The sequence below is a fragment of the Taudactylus pleione genome, unplaced genomic scaffold (assembly GCF_031769625.1).
Source record: "Taudactylus pleione unplaced genomic scaffold, aTauple2 ptg000381l, whole genome shotgun sequence".
Lineage (NCBI taxonomy): Eukaryota > Metazoa > Chordata > Amphibia > Anura > Myobatrachidae > Taudactylus > Taudactylus pleione.
Genome location: NW_028284782.1, coordinates 3,684,929 through 3,705,589, shown reverse-complemented (window position 1 = coordinate 3,705,589; position 20,661 = coordinate 3,684,929). Strand labels below are relative to the sequence as shown.

Genomic DNA, 20,661 nt, shown 5'->3' with positions numbered 1-20,661 from the left:
GCCTGTTGGTGCTGCTGTAGGACTGTAAGGGGAGCTGCAGCAGAAGTACACAGCCCCTCCTAGGCAGTCTTCCCATTCTCTCTATACTGAGAGCTGCCACTGGAGGTGCCTGTGACAGGGTGATTCTCCTTCCCCTGAACTCTCTCCGCTCCGGACCAGCCTGGTAAAGGGGGGTCGGACTGCCATGAGGGGGGGGGGTGATGGTGTGGCTAAGAAGAGACAACACAGGGAGGGAGATGATGGTGTGGCTAAGAGATGATGCAATGAGATGATGGTGTGGCTGAGAGATGCAGGGGGGAGGAAGTTACACGGGGAATGAGTCTGGTTGAACCGCTATCGTATGATGATGACCTTGTTAATATTCCTACACAAACAGGCATCTTCCGGACGATGTAACCTATATGAATAGTGAATACCGACTGAAGACGCCGTTGTCCCAGGGAGGATGTATTTCTTCAGAGTTTCCACAATGTGAGAAACCACCGTATAGGTAAGGTGCATATGGAACAGAAAGGAATGTTCCCAGACTGACGAGAAATTGGTGGCGTGTCATGTTGGCCCGCCCCATTCTCAGTGAGCATGCCCCTTTTCTGACCACGTCCATTTTTTACTGGCGCGCAACACATTTTTTACCTTGAGTATGGGGGGGCGCCGCCAACCTTAAATTTATCTTGAGCTCTGAAGATCCTAGTTACGCCACTGGCCACAATTTCCAATACCAGAGACGGTCACATAGACTCACCTCAAAGAAATGTTTGTAAAGTGGTCCACACCAGACAAACAAGCATAAAACAGAAAGAAATAATATGCACATCAGACAGGGGGCCTGATTCAGACCCGCTCACGAGCGCAAAGGGTGCTATGATGCTGACACCGTAGAATCAATGGTGGCAACTATTGCGATCCATTTCCATCCAATCAGGAACATGGACTATTGATTTATGATCAGGGTCAGATTAACAAATGGATGGGTGGTTCTCCACAAAATTTAATAATAATAATAATAATAATAATAATAATAATAATAATAATAATAATAATAATAATAATTTAACTTGCACAAGTCAGTTTTATTGAGCGATTTGGATTTGGCTTGGATCATCCCACAAAGTTCGCATCTCAAAATGAGGAAAAACATCATCTTTGTCCATGAAAGATGACGTCTTGCCTTGTTCTAAAATCTGAACTTGGCTGGCAGATCCGAGCCAAAACCGAACCGCTCATCTCTATTTTCATTGAGTGTAAAATCACATAGATATCCCAAAATAATGTGATAGGGGGAACCTAAGACTTTGGGGAGGACCCAAAATGTGTGATTTCCACACAAACTGAAAAGATTAGCCTCACATACAATATGGGCCAGGAATTTTAACTCTCAAGACACAGCTAGCCCCTTTGTTCTATACCAGAAATCACCTTCTATAGATTGTCCATTCTTCCTGGACCAATGCTAAGAGTCCCCCACCCCCAGGCTATAATTGGCCTGTCTTTGTTGGGCACCAAGTACACTCAGTTATTACTGACTTTTCCTTATCTGATTGGTATAACAGCCTTGATTCCCTTGTATGTAAGTCTCTGGTGAAAGACAGGGACATTTCCATACATGACCAGTATCTCCGTAGGTCATAAAAAAAAAATCCTACCCTTTCCATTGACCAGTTGTTTATGACACTACCCTTCTCCTGCATAATGCTTACTGTTAGTTCTTATAAGGCAATGTTTATTAATATATACCCTAGGGGCTTCCTGTCCCCTCCCCGCTACTGGGCTCTCCATTCTGCTTGTTCAAAATGTGAACCTCCAATCACTGCCTCCTGTGCACTGCATGTGGAAATGTCCTTCTATTATACATTTAAGGAGGCAAATTTACTTCTGTAACTCTACCCATTTAGTTTTCTATGCCCCCATTTTCCCAGTGTGGGCAATATTGGGCATTCTTCATTCCTCTTTGAAATTGACCAAAGATAGGAGAAAACATGTAATGATCGCCGTGACTGCGTGTCCTTCAGGCCTGGATACAGGCAAACCCTCCACCTATGCAGTGATGGACTGTGCACTGGAGCATGAAGAGCCCACCAGGGGAATTTAGTGATAGGGGCCCGCTGAAGGGGTGTGACCATCTGCCAAAGTGGGTGTACCCAATGAACAAGGGAGGTGTGGCAAGGCTGATTCTGAGAGAGACGTAACCCTGATCACTTTTACGGCTGTCTGCTTACTACATTATGGTAATGCGAGAATCCGCTCATGTAAACTAAAAATCCGCCTGGCTGCATGTGGAAGCCTATCCTGGCCACTGTTCTTACACACCAGCAAGGAAGTCGGTCTACACGCCCACGACACTGAAACTAAGTTGAACAGATCAGTGCTATGTCATACTTTCCATGACTTTCTTGACATTGTAAAAGTTTTGTTATATTTATTAATCCTATAACAAAAACTATTTAAAATAAAGCAACACATCAGCGTCAGTTCGGCCCTCTCATCTCACGATATATTTATAGATGGGTACATTCAGCATCACTGTGGAGCTCAGCTTGTTTTACTTCTATCTCCAAGGGAGGCAGATTGCTAAGTAAGCATAGGCAGCACTGACTAATGGTGCTGATTTTGTCACTGGTCAACTCCGGTTGGAATTAACTGGGGACAGTATTTTTTATTACAATCCATGGATACCAAGAAAAAGTCACATAGGTATGATAGATGCTGCTTCTGCTGATTACACAGACTAGTGATGTCACAATGTATTACCAAGTCTGTCCTTTATGAGGTCACATATGGATCATATACACTGAGCTGTTTGGCTTGGTGCTCACTTCTTGAAGGGAGCTGGTGGTAAGAAGTTTCCATTGCAAAATGGGATGTTGCGGAAGCAAATGCTGTAGAGACGATGATGATGATGATGGGGATTATGCTGCGTCTGCCGTAGCTCAGAATCCTGACATCTGCTCCAATGTCCAATCCATGGATCTCTCGTTAGAAGAGGAAGCAGATATTCTTGAAAAAATCATCACCACCCAACCAATGTATAGCAAACGTAGGATGTACAAATACAAGAGCTATACATTTATACCAAATCTTCCTAGTATACGTGAGGAGGAAGAGCCGGAGGAGCCTGTGGAAGAAAATCTTCCTAGTATTCGTGAGGAGGAAGAGCCGGAGGAGCCTGTGGAAGAAAATCTTCCCAGTATACGTGAGGAGGAAGAGCCGGAGGAGCCTGTGGAAGAAAATCTTCCCAGTATACGTGAGGAGGAAGAGCCGGAGGAGCCTGTGGAAGAAAATTATAACAATGGAGATGGAAACATCATTGGCTGTGAGAATGCTGATGACCCATATCTTTATATGTTGGTCAGCATTCTATCATGGATAATCGGAATCCACATCTACTTCTGGATAAATAACTTATTCTAGCAGGTGATGATAGCCAGAAAATGGATGGTCCCTGTCGCCGCAACTCCCCGAACACATGAGTGGCGCTAATAAAGTAACAACAGGGCAAAAACGATTGATACATACTGGGAGAAGCTGTATGCTGACATATGAGAGCGCATGCAGGAAGACTATCGATGGCGGAGGAGGAAGATCGATGGTGAACCCCCATGCTCTATTTATATATGGACTCTCTGCAGAGAGCAAGACATGAGTAGGAGCAAAACTAACTGCTGCCCACAGTGCTATCATCAGAAATTAAAATAGAGAAGGAAAACCAGGAGAAAGAAAAATATTTGTATATAATTAGCAATAAACCAATTTATAACAACAAAAAGTAAGTGTATGTGATGTATGCATGACACAATCCTGGCGCAGACTGACACGCATCCCGCAATTTTTGCAAATCTGTATTTACAAGCAATCGTGTTTATTTAGTTATCGCATTTTACCGTTTGGAAATTGTGACGCAAAGGTGATCTAACCCCTTAGTGTTATACATTTATTGGTATTGATCAACATAAAACCGTTAGAAGTTGCTAATACTGTCCACAAGTTCTATTTCTTACAAAATGTAATTAAATCTTGTGTATCATAAGGTGCAATATACCCCCCTACCTTACATTACTACAGATATCAGAGGCCACCGCAGAGTTCTATGACCTGCATAATAGACTAGGCCGGCAGCACTGTACATCTATATGATCACTCATCAACATAGATGGCCTTTCTATATGCAAAATCTGCATATTTATCATTTGTAGTGTTTCAACTTCCAATTGAAGATGAAACACTACGGATGATAAATATGCAAAGTTTTCATTTGGAAAACCCATCTGTGTTTTAATTCTAGCTAAATTAATATTTAGTAAATTTACCCCTTAGGGGCCTATTCATTATGTTAATTATTGGGGTCTGATAATTAACATTCTAACTCGCCGCACTCAAGCTCCGAAAATATAATAATTTCGGTGCTTGATGAATTCTGTCCCCATGCTAGTGTATGGGGACAGCGGGCCATTCCGCAAGAAAAAGGTAAGTAGGAGATTTCTGTGATACTAGTGTATGGGGACAGCGGGCCATTCCTCAAGAGAAAGGTAAGTAGGAGATATCTGTGATACTAGTGTATGGGGACAGCGGGCCAATCCGCTAGAGAAAGGTAAGCAGGAGTTATCTGTGATACTAGTGTATGGGGACAGCGGGCCATTCCACTAGAGATAGGTAAGCAGGAGATATCTGTGATACTAGTGTATGGGGACAGCAGGCCAATTCCGCCAGTGGAAGTTAATCAGGAGATATCTGTGATACTAGTGTATGGGGAAAGCCGGCCATTCCGCTACAGAAAGGTAAGCAGGAGATATCTGTGATACTAGTGTATGGGGACAGCGGGCCATTCCACTAGAGAAAGGTAAGCAGGAGATATCTGTGATACTAGTGTATGGGGACAGCGGGCCAATCCGCTAGAGAAAGGTAAGCAGGAGTTATCTGTGATACTAGTGTATGGGGACAGCGGGCCATTCCACTAGAGATAGGTAAGCAGGAGATATCTGTGATACTAGTGTATGGGGACAGCAGGCCAATTCCGCCAGTGGAAGTTAATCAGGAGATATCTGTGATGCTAGTGTATGGGGAAAGCCGGCCATTCCGCTACAGAAAGGTAAGCAGGAGATATCTGTGATACTAGTGTATGGGGACAGCGGGCCATTCCACTAGAGAAAGGTAAGCAGGAGATATCTGTGATACTAGTGTATGGGGACAGCGGGCCAATTCCGCCTGTGGAAGTTAATCAGGAGATATCTGTGATACTAGTGTATGGGGAAAGCCGGCCATTCCGCTGCAGAAAGGTAAGCAGGAGATATCTTTGATACTAGTGTATGGGGACAGCGGGCCAATCCGCTAGAGAAAGGTAAGCAGGAGATATCTGTTATACTAGTGTATGGGGACAGCGGGCCAATCAGCTAGAGAAAGGTAAGCGGGAGATATCTGTGATACTAGTGTATGGGGACAGCGGGCCAATCCGCTAGAGAAAGGTAAGCAGGAGATATCTGTGATACTAGTGTATGAGGACAGCGGGCCATTCCGCTAGAGAGAGGTAAGCAGGAGATATCTGTGATACTAGTGTATGGGGACAGCGGGCCATTCGACTATAGAAAGATAAGCAGGAGATATCTGTGATACTAGTGTATGGGGACAGCGGGCCATTCCACCAGAGGAAGGTAAGCAGGAGATAACAGTGATACTAGTGTATGGGGACAGAGGGCCAATCCACTGCAGAAAGGTAAGTAGGAGATATCTGTGATACCTCCTGCTTTACCTTCGTGATGAATGGCCCAATAACTTCATTTTTACAATTGCAGGTGAAAATGATAATTACAACCTGCTTTTGTAAAAATTAAGTGATGATGAATAGGCCCCATGTGTTGCATATAAATAGATAAAAGCAGCTAGTAAGGGGCCTGAGGGACTGATTCAGACCCGCTCGCTAATATTCATACTTTTGCTGCTGCCGATGGTATGCATCGCAGTGTGCATGCGCATAGCTTAGCAAAAGTTCACAATGCATTCGCTAGCTGTACATAGGCAGCCCAGCAGAGTGAGTGACAGGAGAAGCCATTTGGTAGGTGTTAACTTGCTGGCCATTAAAAATGGGGAAGTGGAGGTGCAAACGCAGGTGTGCCTGAGCATCTCAATGGCGTTTTAGAGGTGTGCATAATAAAAAGACAGCATCATAGTACACGTCACCTAGCTTGTTTTTACACTGAAGTGCTCACAGTGCTTCCGCCAGGGTATGGTCAACCTCAAGTGCTGCGATAGCATCTGATGTTACCCGATGTACCGATGGTTGCATACACTTCCTGGACATAACATGCACAAGTGGGCGTCTTAAAACAGGCTGGTGGGTGTCTGCATACACTATGTGATCGCTCTCTAAGAAATACTGGGCGTGCTAATGCATTGCTGTGCGGTAGCACTGCCTACAGAATTTGCATACACATCGTGCGAGCGATCACATCTTAGCAAGCGGGTCTGAATCAGACCCTGAGTGTACAGATACAGATCACCTCTGCGTCCTCATTCAGAGAGCGTTTTTGTGACATACTGTATAGCATGAGACGATTGCCGCAACTCGGATGGATCTGCCATGGATAGCGATTCATACTTTTTCCTAAATTCTGTGTCATAGTCACATTGTAGCGGCCTAGAGATTCGCTCACAGTATACCATGGACACTAGATGAATACTTTGGTCACACAGGAATTGGTATGCGAATAAAATGCCAAGTAAAAGAAAAAGATGTTTGGAGCAGCTAAATGGCAAAGTCTGTAGTACGTCCAATGGAGCTACTTGGAGCAATGTGAGAAAAGGTGTATGTAACACATCTGTACACCCCCAGGCTGGTGTGTGTGAGCGCACACAGAGTCAGATTTGGCCGGGAGCGCACAATAATTGATGCACCACCAGATGGAAACTGGAACGATCCAGCAGCTTGGTGGTCAGCTGAAACAGCTGGATAGCATAGTGCAGTCAGAGAACTCACACATAACCACTGCAGTCACTGATAATGTGCACCAGACTCACAGCTCAGGCTCCACCCAGTCCTGGGTGCCACCAACCAAGCTCTCAACACAGCACCCGGCTCAGGCCTCCCCTCAGCAGCAGGGAAACAGCCACCGTGATCTCTCCTCCTGTGTATGATGTTCTGGGTTGTTTGTGGACCCGGGGTGGTAGCAGGAGCGATCACAGAAGCAGATTTAAAAATAAAACTAGAATTTTTAATAAGTGCTTGAGTAGACTTATAATGGCAGTAAATAAAAGTCCAGGAATATATAATGTGCACAAGAGTTCTGTGGTGGGAGTAAAAGGGTTAATGTCCAAGTAGAAACAATTAGAGCTGTCCAGGTGTGCAGGTAGTGAAACTGAAAATAATCAAGCCAGGTTTGCAGGTAGTGAACTGAACATAAACATGCCAGGTATACAGGTAGTGAACTGAAGCGCAGGATGTCAGCAGGCTCAGGCACTCAGGTAGGGGCAAGGTTGATGGAGGAAGCGGGGTAGTCCAGTGGGAGCTAGTAGCTGACAGGCAGTCTGGCAGACAGCGAATACACAGGAACAGGAAAGCACAGAGAACTCCCTCTCAGCTAGGCTGAGATACACGTTGCACTGGCAAAGAAGGAAGGCACTGACCCTTCCGAAATACCCCATGCCGTGCTGTTACTGGCCGGAGGGAACATGTGACTCACCAGGATTGGCCAGCCGCATCACATGGCCAGAAGGAAAGATGGCGGCGCCCATGCCAAACGGAATGGAGACGCCGCCAGGCCTCACCAGCGCAGAGTGACAACAGGGCCGCACAACAACGCGCGCAGCCAAAGCCCCCCACCAGACACCAGCTCTGCCACCAGACAGCCCGTGCCACAACGACCTCACAGGTAACACCTGTCTAGCACCATGCTGAAATACCCTGGCTGTGACAGTACCCCCCCCTTTTGGGGTGGCCTCAGGACACTCACCAGGCTTCTCCGGATGGGCGGAATGGAATCTCCTGATGAGCGTGGGAGCGTGGACATCACGAGCATCGGTCCAGCAACGTTCCTCTGGACCGTAACCTTTCCAGTCCAACAAATACTGAAGATGACCTCTGCGCAGACGAGAGTCCAAGATCTGGGCGACTTCAAACTCAACTCCTCTCTCCATCTGCACTCGAGGAGAAGCAGGTAGAGCATTATGGAACTTATTCAGGACTAGGGGCTTTAATAAGGAAACATGGAAGGAATTGGGAATTTTTAGGTATGGGGGTAACTGTAAACGGTAGGCCACTGGATTAATGACTTCTGTTATGGTGAAGGGACCGATGAAGCGGGGTGCGAATTTCATAGATGGAACTTTTAGACGAAAGTTCCAAGTAGACAACCAGACCTGGTTTCCTACTTGCATGCGTGGAACTATTCTACGCTTCTTATCGGCCTGGGTCTTATAGCGAGAGGATGCCTTCAACAAATCAGACCGTACTTGAGTCCAGCAGCTTGGTGGTCAGCTGAAACAGCTGGATAGCATAGTGCAGTCAGAGAACTCACACATAACCACTGCAGTCACTGATAATGTGCACCAGACTCATAGCTCAGGCTCCACCCAGTCCTGGGTGCCACCAACCAAGCTCTCAACACAGCACCCGGCTCAGGCCTCCCCTCAGCAGCAGGGAAACAGCCACCGTGATCTCTCCTCCTGTGTGACCGAAGCTCAATTCATGCCATCCGGGCTGGCTGACATCAGGACCAGCATGGGACGCAGCTCAGTGGAGGCAAAGAGGAGGAGCCATGGGTGATGATGGGAAGGGATTGTCTCCTCCCTCTTTATTATTGCTCGTGGCTATATGCCCGGGGCGCATTAAGAGAGGAGGGGGCCCATGTGCATTCCCCGTCTGGGGCCCCCTCCTCTCTCCCTGATGCCGCCTGCGCACTGACAGCAGCAGTAGACTCCGGGAACTAGTCTAAGTCTACTAGACCCAGGGGCCGTGTGCCCCGCACACCCTGCACCCATTATAAATACGCCCCTGCGTCTGCTACTGAATCAGGCCCTAAGACCCCACAGGGCCTTAGGCAAAATACAGCCTCACGCCCCATATTAACGTATAATGTATATAAATACATAGGGGTATATTTAGTAAGAATCGTGTCTGGCCCCGTATTAAACACGCTGGGTATTGCATGGACACCAGTGAGTTTGTTTCAAACAAACGTGTGTGACAGAATGATATTTGTCGGTGGTGCATGCAATCATGTTGCAAGTGTGTGTATTCAGTCATATTTGGACTGAATACAATAGAGCTGCCTGTTAGCTGCGTGTTTAACAGAAATGCAGAATTGCATGAAGGGCCCACCTTGGGGAATGCAGTGGTAGGGGCCCATGCTCAAAGGGTGCGGTCATCCACCACGGGGGTTGTGGAAAGCAACCATAGATGATTGCCTAACCATTAGAAGTGAACCTTGCCCCCATGTTGATCAGTGGTCCTGCTCCTCCAGGTAACTTACTGTCTAATAGAGTAACAATCTATAATTTGAGGTCTGGAACCTAACACCTAGAAAAGGGAGGTGGGCCCATAGGCAGTGGGGACCACTGGGAATTTCCCCGTACCCCTGTGGTCCAGTCCGACCCAGCTCTTATTTGAAGAGCTGTCCTTTGCAGGGTTTTTTAATCATTTTATTTTTGAAATTTTTTACACCCAAAATAACAGAATACATTTGAGACAAGACAAATGTGCAGTTTTAGAATAAACAATACAAAGGGATTGGCATGAATGTAGACAGCAATAAAAGTAAATTACATTAAATATATACGTACAATATCAAAGACAATACAAAAAGACAATATGAAAAAGTTCAAGCATATCCAGTCAGTGGCCTAGTGTGGCAAAGGATAAGTACAGAACATATGAAAGGAAACAAAAAATAAAGGATAGAACAAGGTGAAAAACGAGCAGGTAACAGCTTTCTAATATAATGTACAGCTAGTCCACAGATACAAAAACCCCTAATAGGATAATATCAACGAGACGGGTGCTTGAAGGAGCTTTCCAGGCCCTGGCAATGAGAAATAAAAATAACAGGAGCAATGGGTACCAGCAAAGTAAGGAGAAATTCCAGCATACAAAGAGGGTCAATATAGCGCTTTATGAAAATAAGGATAAACGAAATAGGAAAGGCCACAATCAGTGTCGTAACCAGGGCAGGGTGAGTGGGGCACATGCCCTGGGTGCCGTATCAGGCCCAGCAGAGGGGGGCACCCTGGTCAGGACACCGTGACACCCAGCCCAACGACCCCCCCGGCATCTCCATTGCTCCCAGACTGAATATTGAATAAACAGACATGTGAGCCTGTTGGTGCTGCTGTAGGACTGTAAGGGGAGCTGCAGCAGAAGTACGCAGCCCCTCCTAGGCAGTCTTCCCATTCTCTCTATACTGAATAAACAATACAAAGGGATTGGCATGAATGTAGACAGCAATAAAAGTAAATTAAATTAAATATATACGTACAATATCAAAGACAATACAAAAAGACAATATGAAAAAGTTCAAGCATATCCAGTCAGTGGCCTAGTGTGGCAAAGGATAAGTACAGAACATATGAAAGGAAACAAAAAATAAAGGATAGAACAAGGTGAAAAACGAGCAGGTAACAGCTTTCTAATATAATGTACAGCTAGTCCACAGATACAAAAACCCCTAATAGGATAATATCAACGAGACGGGTGCTTGAAGGAGCTTTCCAGGCCCTGGCAATGAGAAATAAAAATAACAGGAGCAATGGGTACCAGCAAAGTAAGGAGAAATTCCAGCATACATTCTTCCTGGACCAATGCTAAGAGTCCCCCAACCCCAGGCTACAATTGGCCTGTCTCTGATGGGCACCAAGTACACTCAGTTATTACTGACTTTTCCTTATCTGATTGGTATAACTGCCTTGATTCCCTTGTGTGTAAGTCTCTGGTGAAAGACAGGGACATTTCCATACATGACCAGTATCTCCGTAGGTCATAAAAAAAAAATCCTACCCTTTCCATTGACCAGTTGTTTATGACACTATCCTACTCCTGCATAATGCTTACTGTTAGTTCTTATAAGGCAATGTTTATTAATATATACCATAGGGGCTACCTGTCCCCTCCTCGCTACTGGGCTCTCCATTCTGCTTGTTCAAAATGTGAACCTCCAATCACTGCCTCCTGTGCACTGCATGTGGGAATGTCCTTCTATTATACATTTCTGGAGGCAAATTTACTTCTGTAACTCTACCCATTTAGTTTTCTATGCCCCCATTTTCCCAGTGTGGGCAATATTGGGCATTCTTCATTCTTCTTTGAAATTGACCAAAGATAGGAGAAAACATGTAATGATCGCCGTGACTATGTGTCCTTCAGGCCTGGATACTGGCAAACCCTCCACCTATGCAGTGATGGACTGTGCACTGGAGCATGAAGAGCCCACCAGGGGAATTTAGTGATAGGGGCCCGCTGAAGGGGTGTGACCATCTGCCAAAGTGGGTGTACCCAATGAACAAGGGAGGTGTGGCAAGGCTGATTCTGAGAGAGACGTAACCCTGGTCACTTTTACGGCTGTCTGCTTACTACATTATGGTAATGCGAGAATCCGCTCATGTATACTAAAAATCCGCGTGGCTGCATGTGGAAGCCTATCCTGGCCACTGTTCTTACACACCAGCAAGGATGTCGGTCTACACGCCCACGACACTGAAACTAAATTGAACAGATCAGTGCTATGTCATACTTTCCATGACTTTCTTGACATTGTAAAAGTTTTGTTATATTTATTAATCCTATAACAAAAACTATTTAAAATAAAGCAACACATCAGCGTCAGTTCGGCCCTCTCATCTCACGATATATTTATAGATGGGTACATTCAGCATCACTGTGGAGCTCAGCTTGTTTTTCTTCTATCTCCAAGGGAGGCAGATTGCTAAGTAAGCATAGGCAGCACTGACTAATGGTGCTGATTTTGTCACTGGTCAACTCCGGTTGGAATTAACTGGGGACAGTATTTATTATTACAATCCATGGATACCAAGAAAAAGTCACATCGGTATGATAGATGCTGCTTCTGCTGATTACACAGACTAGTGATGTCACAATGTATTACCAAGTCTGTCCTTTATGAGGTCACATATGGATCATATACACTGAGCTGTTTGGCTTGGTTCTCACTTCTTGAAGGGAGCTGGTGGTAAGAAGTTTCCATTGCAAAATGGGATGTTGCGGAAGCAAATGCTGTAGAGACGATGATGATGATGGGGATTATGCTGCGTCTGCTGTAGCTCAGAATCCTGACATCTGCTCCAATGTCCAATCCATGGATCTCTCGTTAGAAGAGGAAGCAGATACTCTTGAAAAAATCATCACCACCCCACCAATGTATAGCAAACGTAGGATGTACAAATACAAGAGCTATACATTTATACCAAATCTTCCTAGTATTCGTGAGGAGGAAGAGCCGGAGGAGCCTGTGGAAGAAAATCTTCCCAGTATACGTGAGGAGGAAGAGCCGGAGGAGCCTGTGGAAGAAAATTATAACAACGGAGAAGGAAATATCATTGGCTGTGAGAATGCTGATGACCCATATCTTTATATGTTGGTCAGCATTCTATCATGGATAATCGGAATCCACATCTACGTCTGGATAAATAACTTATTCTAGCAGGTGATGATAGCCAGAAAATGGATGGTCCCTGTCGCCGCAACTCCCTGAACACATAAGTGGCGCTAATAAAGTAACAACTGGGCAAAAACGATTGATACATACTGGGAGAAGCTGTATGCTGACATATGAGAGTGCATGCAGCAAGACTATCGATGGCGGAGGAGGAAGATCGATGGTGAACCCCCATGCTCTATTTATATATGGACTCTCTGCAGAGAGCAAGACATGAGTAGGAGCAAAATTAACTCCTGCCCACAGTGCTATCATCAGAAATTAAAATAGAGAAGGAAAACCAGGAGAAAGAAAAACATTTGTATATAATTAGCAATAAACCAATTTATAACAACTAAAAGTAAGTGTATGTGATGTATGCATGACACAATCCTGGCGCAGACTGACACGCATCCCGCAATTTTTGCAAATCTGTATTTACAAGCAATCGTGTTTATTTAGTTATCGCATTTTACCGTTTGGAAATTGTGACGCAAAGGTGATCTAACCCCTTAGTGTTATACATTTATTGGTATTGATCAACATAAAACCGTTACATGTTGCTAATACTGTCCACAAGTTCTATTTCTTACAAAATGTAATTAAATCTTGTGTATCATAAGGTGCAATATACCCCCCTACCTTACATTACTACAGATATCAGAGGCCACCGCAGACTTCTATGACCTGCATAATAGACTAGGCCGGCAGCACTGTATGTCTATAAGGTCACTCATCAACACAGATGGCCTTTCTAAATGCAAAATCTGCATATTTATCATTTGTAGTGTTTCAACTTCCAATTGAAGATGAAACACTACGGATGATAAATATGCAAATTTTTCATTTGGAAAGCCCAAAGCGGGACTGCCCCGCCCAAAACATATAGGAATGACCGACAAACCAAATGGGCTTACAATCCTGGATGCCACCTGCAATACACAGAAAAATACATGAGATACTGTGACTAACAATATTGCAGAGGGAGATGGTGGGTGGGGTGGGAAGAGGGGGAAGGAAGGCTTGACCCGAGGTAAAAACCTACAAAAAACCTGCTGGATCTTTTCATTTTATGACTATCATATTCATCATTTTTATTATGTAGATAACCAATCATTGTCCAAAGCAGGGCAAAAAACAGGGCAAAATGCCCCGAGACCCCCACCTAAAAGGTGACGAGTTGGCCGAAGCACTCAAGCCTGAAACAAAGTACATCAAGACTCCACACGGACATATCTTCTGAAAGCGTCGAACTTCCACCGTCCCAGGGCCTGGATCTCCTGTGGAGAAGAACCTGAGGAAGCTGCAAAAGTCGCTGCGCCAATCTGAAAGGAATGAGTACCGAACTCCGATGTGGAAAGCCCGATGTGCCGTATGCAACGATGAAAAACCGACCGAAACTGAAATTTAGTTAGAGGGGAACCATCTAAATGCATGAGCCAAGCCCCTTCAAGCGCGGGGCGGTGAATGATATATTGGGACGCCAGGTGTAACGGACAAATACCCTCCATCGGAGAGGATTGCAGGGACACCCATCGACCCCTACCCAGCTGATCAGTTTTAGACCGTCGAATACGGCAAAGCATGGAGCCACGAAGGACAACGTGAGATCGCAGCAGCGGGGGAGGGGCGGAACGAGACTGTGCAACCAACTCGCTGATGCTAAAAGCCCCGTGGAAGGCCATCGCAAAAGTGAGCTGGAAAAGCGACGCTTCAAAAGGGGATGAACATATGACTGGCAAACACTCAATTAATCGTAATAATAGGTCCGGACCAATGGGGCGCCGATGATCATCTGACGCCGGGCGTGCGCGCGACCAGCCTCTAAGAGCCTTTTGTATCAAAAAACCCTTAGTGACATCCCTCTTTCCTGCCAGTTGCAAGAAGAAGGAAATGCCGGCCAGCCTCTGGGCTACATAAGCCCGCGACCTGCCTTCACCAAACAGACTCCACACAAATTCTATCATGAGTGCACGCTTGGAAATACCTGCTGATCTCCAACTCTGCAAGAAGCATTCCCATTGGTGCCACGAGGCCTGATACGCAGTCAAGGTCCGAGGGGCCACGGACCGACGTGCGAGATCTTCCATGCCGGCTTGATAATCTGCCAACAATGAGATGGACATGATTCACCTCTTAAAGCTGCTGTGGGAGCCAAAGCCCTGAACCTCACCCAATCTTGCCTAGACAGCACGTCAGCAATAGCGTTGTCAACCCCAGGGACGTGCCTAGCGGTAAAGCTAATATTCAGTTGCAACGCGCGCAGCACCATATAAACTAGCAGTCACAGCACCGGGAGGCACGAGGATCTTTGGTTGTTGATGGCCTGTACAACCCCCAAATTATCACACCAGAACACCACTGACTGGTCGCGCAAGCGCCAACCCCAGAGTTCAAGTGATACAATGATGGGAAAGAGTTCCAGGAGAAGTAGGTTTGAGGTCAGTCCCAACCTTACCCACTCCTCTGGCCATGTGGCGAAGCACCAAGATCCATCCAAGAAGGCCCCAAAACCCGAGGAACCCGCAGCGTCTGTGAAGAGCTGCAGGCTACTGTTCGTTTGCAGAACCGACGGCCAAATACGCGCCCCATTGAACCCTGACAGGAAAACGTCCCAAACTGCGAGATCAAATTTGTGCTCTGCGGACAAACGCAGGAAATGATGAGGTAAACGCAAAGTTCCTAAAGCACGCTGTAGCTTGCGACAGAAGACCCTCCCCATAGGGATAACCTTGCAAGCAAAGTTCAACAAACCAAGCAAAGATTGACCCTGTCTGAGAGTGACCTTCCCTGATGCTAGCGCAAGCAGTATGGCATCCTGCAAACGACAAATTTTGTCCTGAGGCAGGCGACAACACCCAGCAATCGTATCGATCTCAATACCTAAGAAGATTAAACAAGTGGAAGGACCTTCTGTCTTGTCATGTGCGATTGGGACTCCAAATTCCGTGAAGAGAGCTTGCAGCGAAAAAAGGAGGCGATCGCAGCGATCAGAATTGGAAGGCCCCACACATAAAAAATCATGTAAGTAGTGAGCCAGACCCACCTCACCAGAGCCCGTGGTTACGCACCAATGGAGGAAGGAACTAAACCGCTCAAAGAAAGCACATGACGCTGAGCAACCCATCGGGAGACATTTGTCCAAATAATACCCGTCCGCCAACCTAAAACCCATGAAACGGAAAGAATCCGGATGCAAGGGTAACAGCCTGAATGCGGATTCGATATCCACTTTGGCTAAAAGCGAGCCCGTGCGAGAGGCGCAAACCAGCCCGAGAGCCGCGTCAAACGATTGATAATGCACGGAACATTCGACATCAGCAATGGCATCGTTGACCGACGTTCCCGGGGGGTGGGACAGATGTTGTATAAGCCGGTAACTACCTGGGGCTTTCTTGGGAACCACTCCCACAGGGGAAAGAATCAGGCCCGTGACCGGAGGTAAGTCAAAGGGCCCAATCATGCGGCCTAGACTGACCTCCTTCATCACCTTGGCTCTGACTATTTGTGGCAAATCGTAGGCAGAACGGAGATTCCTGGGACTCTTGAACTTACTGCTCCCGAAACTGGAAGGCGGAACCCCGCTGTAAACCCTGAACGTAAAAATTCTGCATCATCGCGTAATGGATACCAATTAAGCCACCTGGTCATGGCATCCAACCGAATCGGGGACATAGCTTTACTTAGAGGATCCCGAGGTAACCCGCTTAGGTGCGGGCCCAGAGCCAGCTGCTGAGGGACCCCCGCCGTTTCTGGGGCAATCTTTGCTGGGGTGGCCTGCGTTGCAACGGTTGCAGAGGTGTCGAAAACGACACCGACCCCCCATCGTGCAGTTGCCGTGGTTAAAGGCGAAACACTTTCCTTTCGCCTGATTATTACCAGTAGTCCTAGAGGGCAACGTGGTAGCGGATTGCACCTGACGACCCTGGGACGATTCAGGCGTTCCCCCCGCAGACTGAGAAATCTCCATCCAAACTTCTACATCTTTACAACCCAGCTCGAGATTAACTACCCTGTCCTGTTTCCTGCGAAATTCCTCATCATAGTGACGCCATGCCGCACCCGAGACGACCGGAACAGACCGTGAATCAAGTGCAGGTATCGAATAACATTAAGGTATTCTGACGGTCTAGTTTTTAAATAGCAGACAGAAAAGACACAAAAGCCCGACAACCAGTTAGTATAGGACTTATAAGCCTCCACTCCTATGCCTCCTTTCTTTTTTGCTGCGGCGGACGCTTTTTTAGCTTTAGCCGTGAGGGTGAACATGTCCACATAGCGTCCCAGACGAATGCGCTTCCTAACACGCGTCCGCAAACCCCTTGTGACTTCTGTATTTGCGCAGTGTACTACATCGGCTGGACCGGCCCCACCCTCTACGCTAGTGCTACTGCCTGATGATCTGTCACTGGAATGACGACGTCTCCGTGAACGATGGCGTCGTGATCGCTTGTAACGCCTGCGCCTAGCCCTGCGGGAACTATCATCTGAAGAAGACGTAGAACTGGAAGAGGAGCTAATATCAGATGAACTATCGCACTCACCAGCATGTACATCGACCACATTCCGGGAACCAGGATCCGCGATGACACCAACCCCGGGGGAACCCGAGGTGGCTGGGTTGAGTGTGCGCACCGTAGGTGCAGCCAAGGGAGCGTCCGCCCCGCTGTCAGCTGTAACAGAAGATACAGATGAGGAATCATCTGAAACATCACCCGCATCGGCTACTGGGGCAAATGAAACCGCGGAAACAGGTGATGCCGCGAGGGGGAGGCCGCACAAATTACCTAACTGCTGTATGATTGGACCTAACTGTGCCCGCGGATTGTCCGACGCAGACCCTGAGGCCGCAGACGTTCCTGCAGCCCCATGCTGCTGAGACAGCAGGGGCGTGAGAGCGCCCACCACTGCCACCAGCAGCCCAGCAATGGCAGTGTTATCCATTGCTGCGCCTGCCTGACCAGCCTGGCTGGCTGGTCTTATGTCATTGTTGACCAAAGGGGATACAGGGGCTGCTATGGGGGATCCCAAGGCAGCAAGCAGACCATGCTGCCCCTGATTCACACCCCCACTATAAGATGGCTGCTGACCCTGGCCTTGAGGAGATGGCCGCTGGCTCCGCCCCCCCACCATTATGGAGTGAGCCGGAGCCTTGGCAGGCTCTCGACTCACTCCCTTATGTCTGCGTTTGGTCCCCCGGGTGGCAGGTGTCCCGGAGTGGGACGCCGCCGGGGTGACCATAACTTTACTTGTTAAGTGCGCGGGTCACGCGCGCCTGCGCGAGCGACGCCAGCGCGGCCCGGCGTCCTCCGTCCCCCGGCTGATTAAATCCCCAGAGCGGGACTCAGCTGGGGTGGCCGGGATCATGGAGTGAACGCCGCACGCGGGTCTGAGCGGCGCCACCCGCACCTTCCCCGTCGGCACCTCCAGATCTGCGGGAGGACCGGCGGGGGTAACTAATGATGGGGGCCGGCGAATGCATCAGCGGCATGAGCCCTAGCCCGGCAGCATCAGCCAGCCGGGCGGGGACAGATCGGGCACACTGGGGGCGAGACATATTAGATAAGACAGGGAAAGAAAGAAATAGGAGGTTAGATAGGAAGAAGAAGGAAGAAGTATAGATGTAAGAATAGAGAGGGAAAGAATTAGAAGAATCAGTACACAAAAAGATCTCAAACACAGAACCATACGACCTGCGACCGAACAGCATGCAGATCAAGTTCAAAAGAGGCAGATTAACTCTCCAGACCTACCGAAACTCCAAATAACCAAACCTCTTAAATCAGCACTCACCAATCCGTAAACAGAGACAACCTGTCAATCATTAAGCTAACCTTCCTACCTAATTTATTAACTACACGTATCCCTGCCTAGGTGTTTATATGCCCTCAGATCTATACGAACTTCGGTTATTTTTTGGAGCAATGTGAGAAAAGGTGTATGTAACACATCTGTACACCCCCAGGCTGGTGTGTGTGAGCGCACACAGAGTCAGATTTGGCCGGGAATGCACAATAATTGATCCACCACCAGATGGAAACTGGAACGATCCAGCAGCTTGGTGGTCAGCTGAAACAGCTGGATAGCATAGTGCAGTCAGAGAACTCACACATAACCACTGCAGTCACTGATAATGTGCACCAGACTCACAGCTCAGGCTCAACCCAGTCCTGGGTGCCACCAACCAAGCTCTCAACACAGCACCCGGCTCAGGCCTCCCCTCAACAGCAGGGAAACAGCCACCATGATCTCTCCTCCTGTGTGACTGAAGCTCAATTCATGCCATCCGGGCTGGCTGACATCAGGGCCAGCATGGGATGCAGCTCAGTGGAGGCAAAGAGGAGGAGCCATGGGTGATGATGGGAAGGGACTGCCTCCTCCCTCTTTATTATTGCTCGTGGCTATATGCCAGGGGCGCATTAAGAGAGGAGGGGACCCATGTGCATTCCCCGTCTGGGGCTCCCTCCTCTCTCCCTGATGCCGCCTGCGCACTGACAGCAGCAGTAGACTCAGGGAAAAAGTCTAAGTCTACTAGACCCAGGGGCCGTGTGCCCCGCACACCCTGCACCCATTATAAATACGCCCCTGCGTCTGCTACTGAATCAGGCCCTAAGACCCCACAGGGCCTTAGGCAAAATACAGCCTCACACCCCATATTAACGTATAATGTATATAAATACATAGGGGTATATTTACTAAGAATCGTGTCTAGCCCCATATTAAACACACGGGGTATTGCATGGACACCAGTGAGTTTGTTTCAAACAAACGTGTGTGACAGAATGATATTTGTCGGTGGTGCATGCAATCATGTTGCAAGTGTGTGAATTCAGTCATATTTGGACTGAATACAATAGAGCTACCTGTTAGCTGCGTGTTTAACAGAAATGCAGAAGTGCATGAAGGGCCCACCTTGGGGAATGCAGTGGTAGGGGCCAATGCTTAAAGGGTGCGGTCATCCACCACGGGGGATGTGGAAAGCAACCACAGACGATTGCCTAACCATTAGAAGGGAACCATTCCCCCATGTTGATCTGTGGTCCTGCTCCTCCAGGTAACTTACTGTCTAATAGAGTAACAATCTATAATTTGAGGTCTGGAACCTAACACCTAGAAAAGGGGGGTGGGCCCATAGGCAGTGGGGACCACTGGGAATTTCCCCGTACCCCTGTGGTCCAGTCCGACCCAGCTCTTATTTGAAGAGCTGTCCTTTGCAGGGTTTTTTAATCATTTTATTTTTGAAATTTTTTACACCCAAAATAACAGAATACATTTGAGACAAGACAAATGTGCAGTTTTAGAATAAACAATACAAAGGGATTGGCATGAATGTAGACAGCAATAAAAGTAAATTACATTAAATATATACGTACAATATCAAAGACAATACAAAAAGACAATATGAAAAAGTTCAAGCATATCCAGTCAGTGGCCTAGTGTGGCAAAGGATAAGTACAGAACATATGAAATAGGGGTGAGCGGGTTCGGATTTCTGAAATCCGAACCCCCCCGAGCCCCCCCGATCCGAGTCCGATCCGAGTCAGGCTCGACTTTTCCCGCCTGACTCGGATCTGAAATCGAGGCAAAACGTCATCTTCCCGCCTTCCGAGTCTCGCGGGTTTTGGATCCTATATAAGGTACACACGTCGGCGCCATTTTCTCACTCGGCTGTGGACAGTGAAGAGGGAGGGTGGGAGTTAGGGCTGTGTAGTGTAGTGTAGTGTAGTGCTGCTGTTGTCCACTACTTCAAAGTCCATAGGGGCTGGCTGTGTTGTGCTGTGCTGCTGTTGTTAATAGGGGCTGTGTCCACTACTTCAAAGTCCATAGGGGCTGGCTGGACTGTGTTGTGCAGTCAGTTCTCCATAGGGGCTGTGTCCACTCCAAAGTCCTGTGCAGTGTCCCAGTCCTAAAGGAGTGCTGTAGTGTTGTCCAGGGGGTGCTCTGTCCATCAGGGGTGCTCCCCCCAAGTGCTAAAAAAATAATATATTTTCTGTGTTTGTGAATTGTGTGCGCAGTAGCCGCACGTGCATCA

General features: G+C 47.4%; 1 protein-coding gene across 1 annotated transcript; it reads right to left on the bottom strand.

Moving 5' to 3' along the window:
* Nucleotides 1-13,843: 13,843 nt before the first annotated feature.
* Nucleotides 13,844-14,755, bottom strand: LOC148507833 (uncharacterized). The gene has a single exon (XM_088445516.1). The coding sequence runs from the start codon at nt 14,753-14,755 to the stop codon at nt 13,844-13,846; it is 912 nt and encodes a 303-aa protein (XP_088301642.1).
* Nucleotides 14,756-20,661: the final 5,906 nt, after the last annotated feature.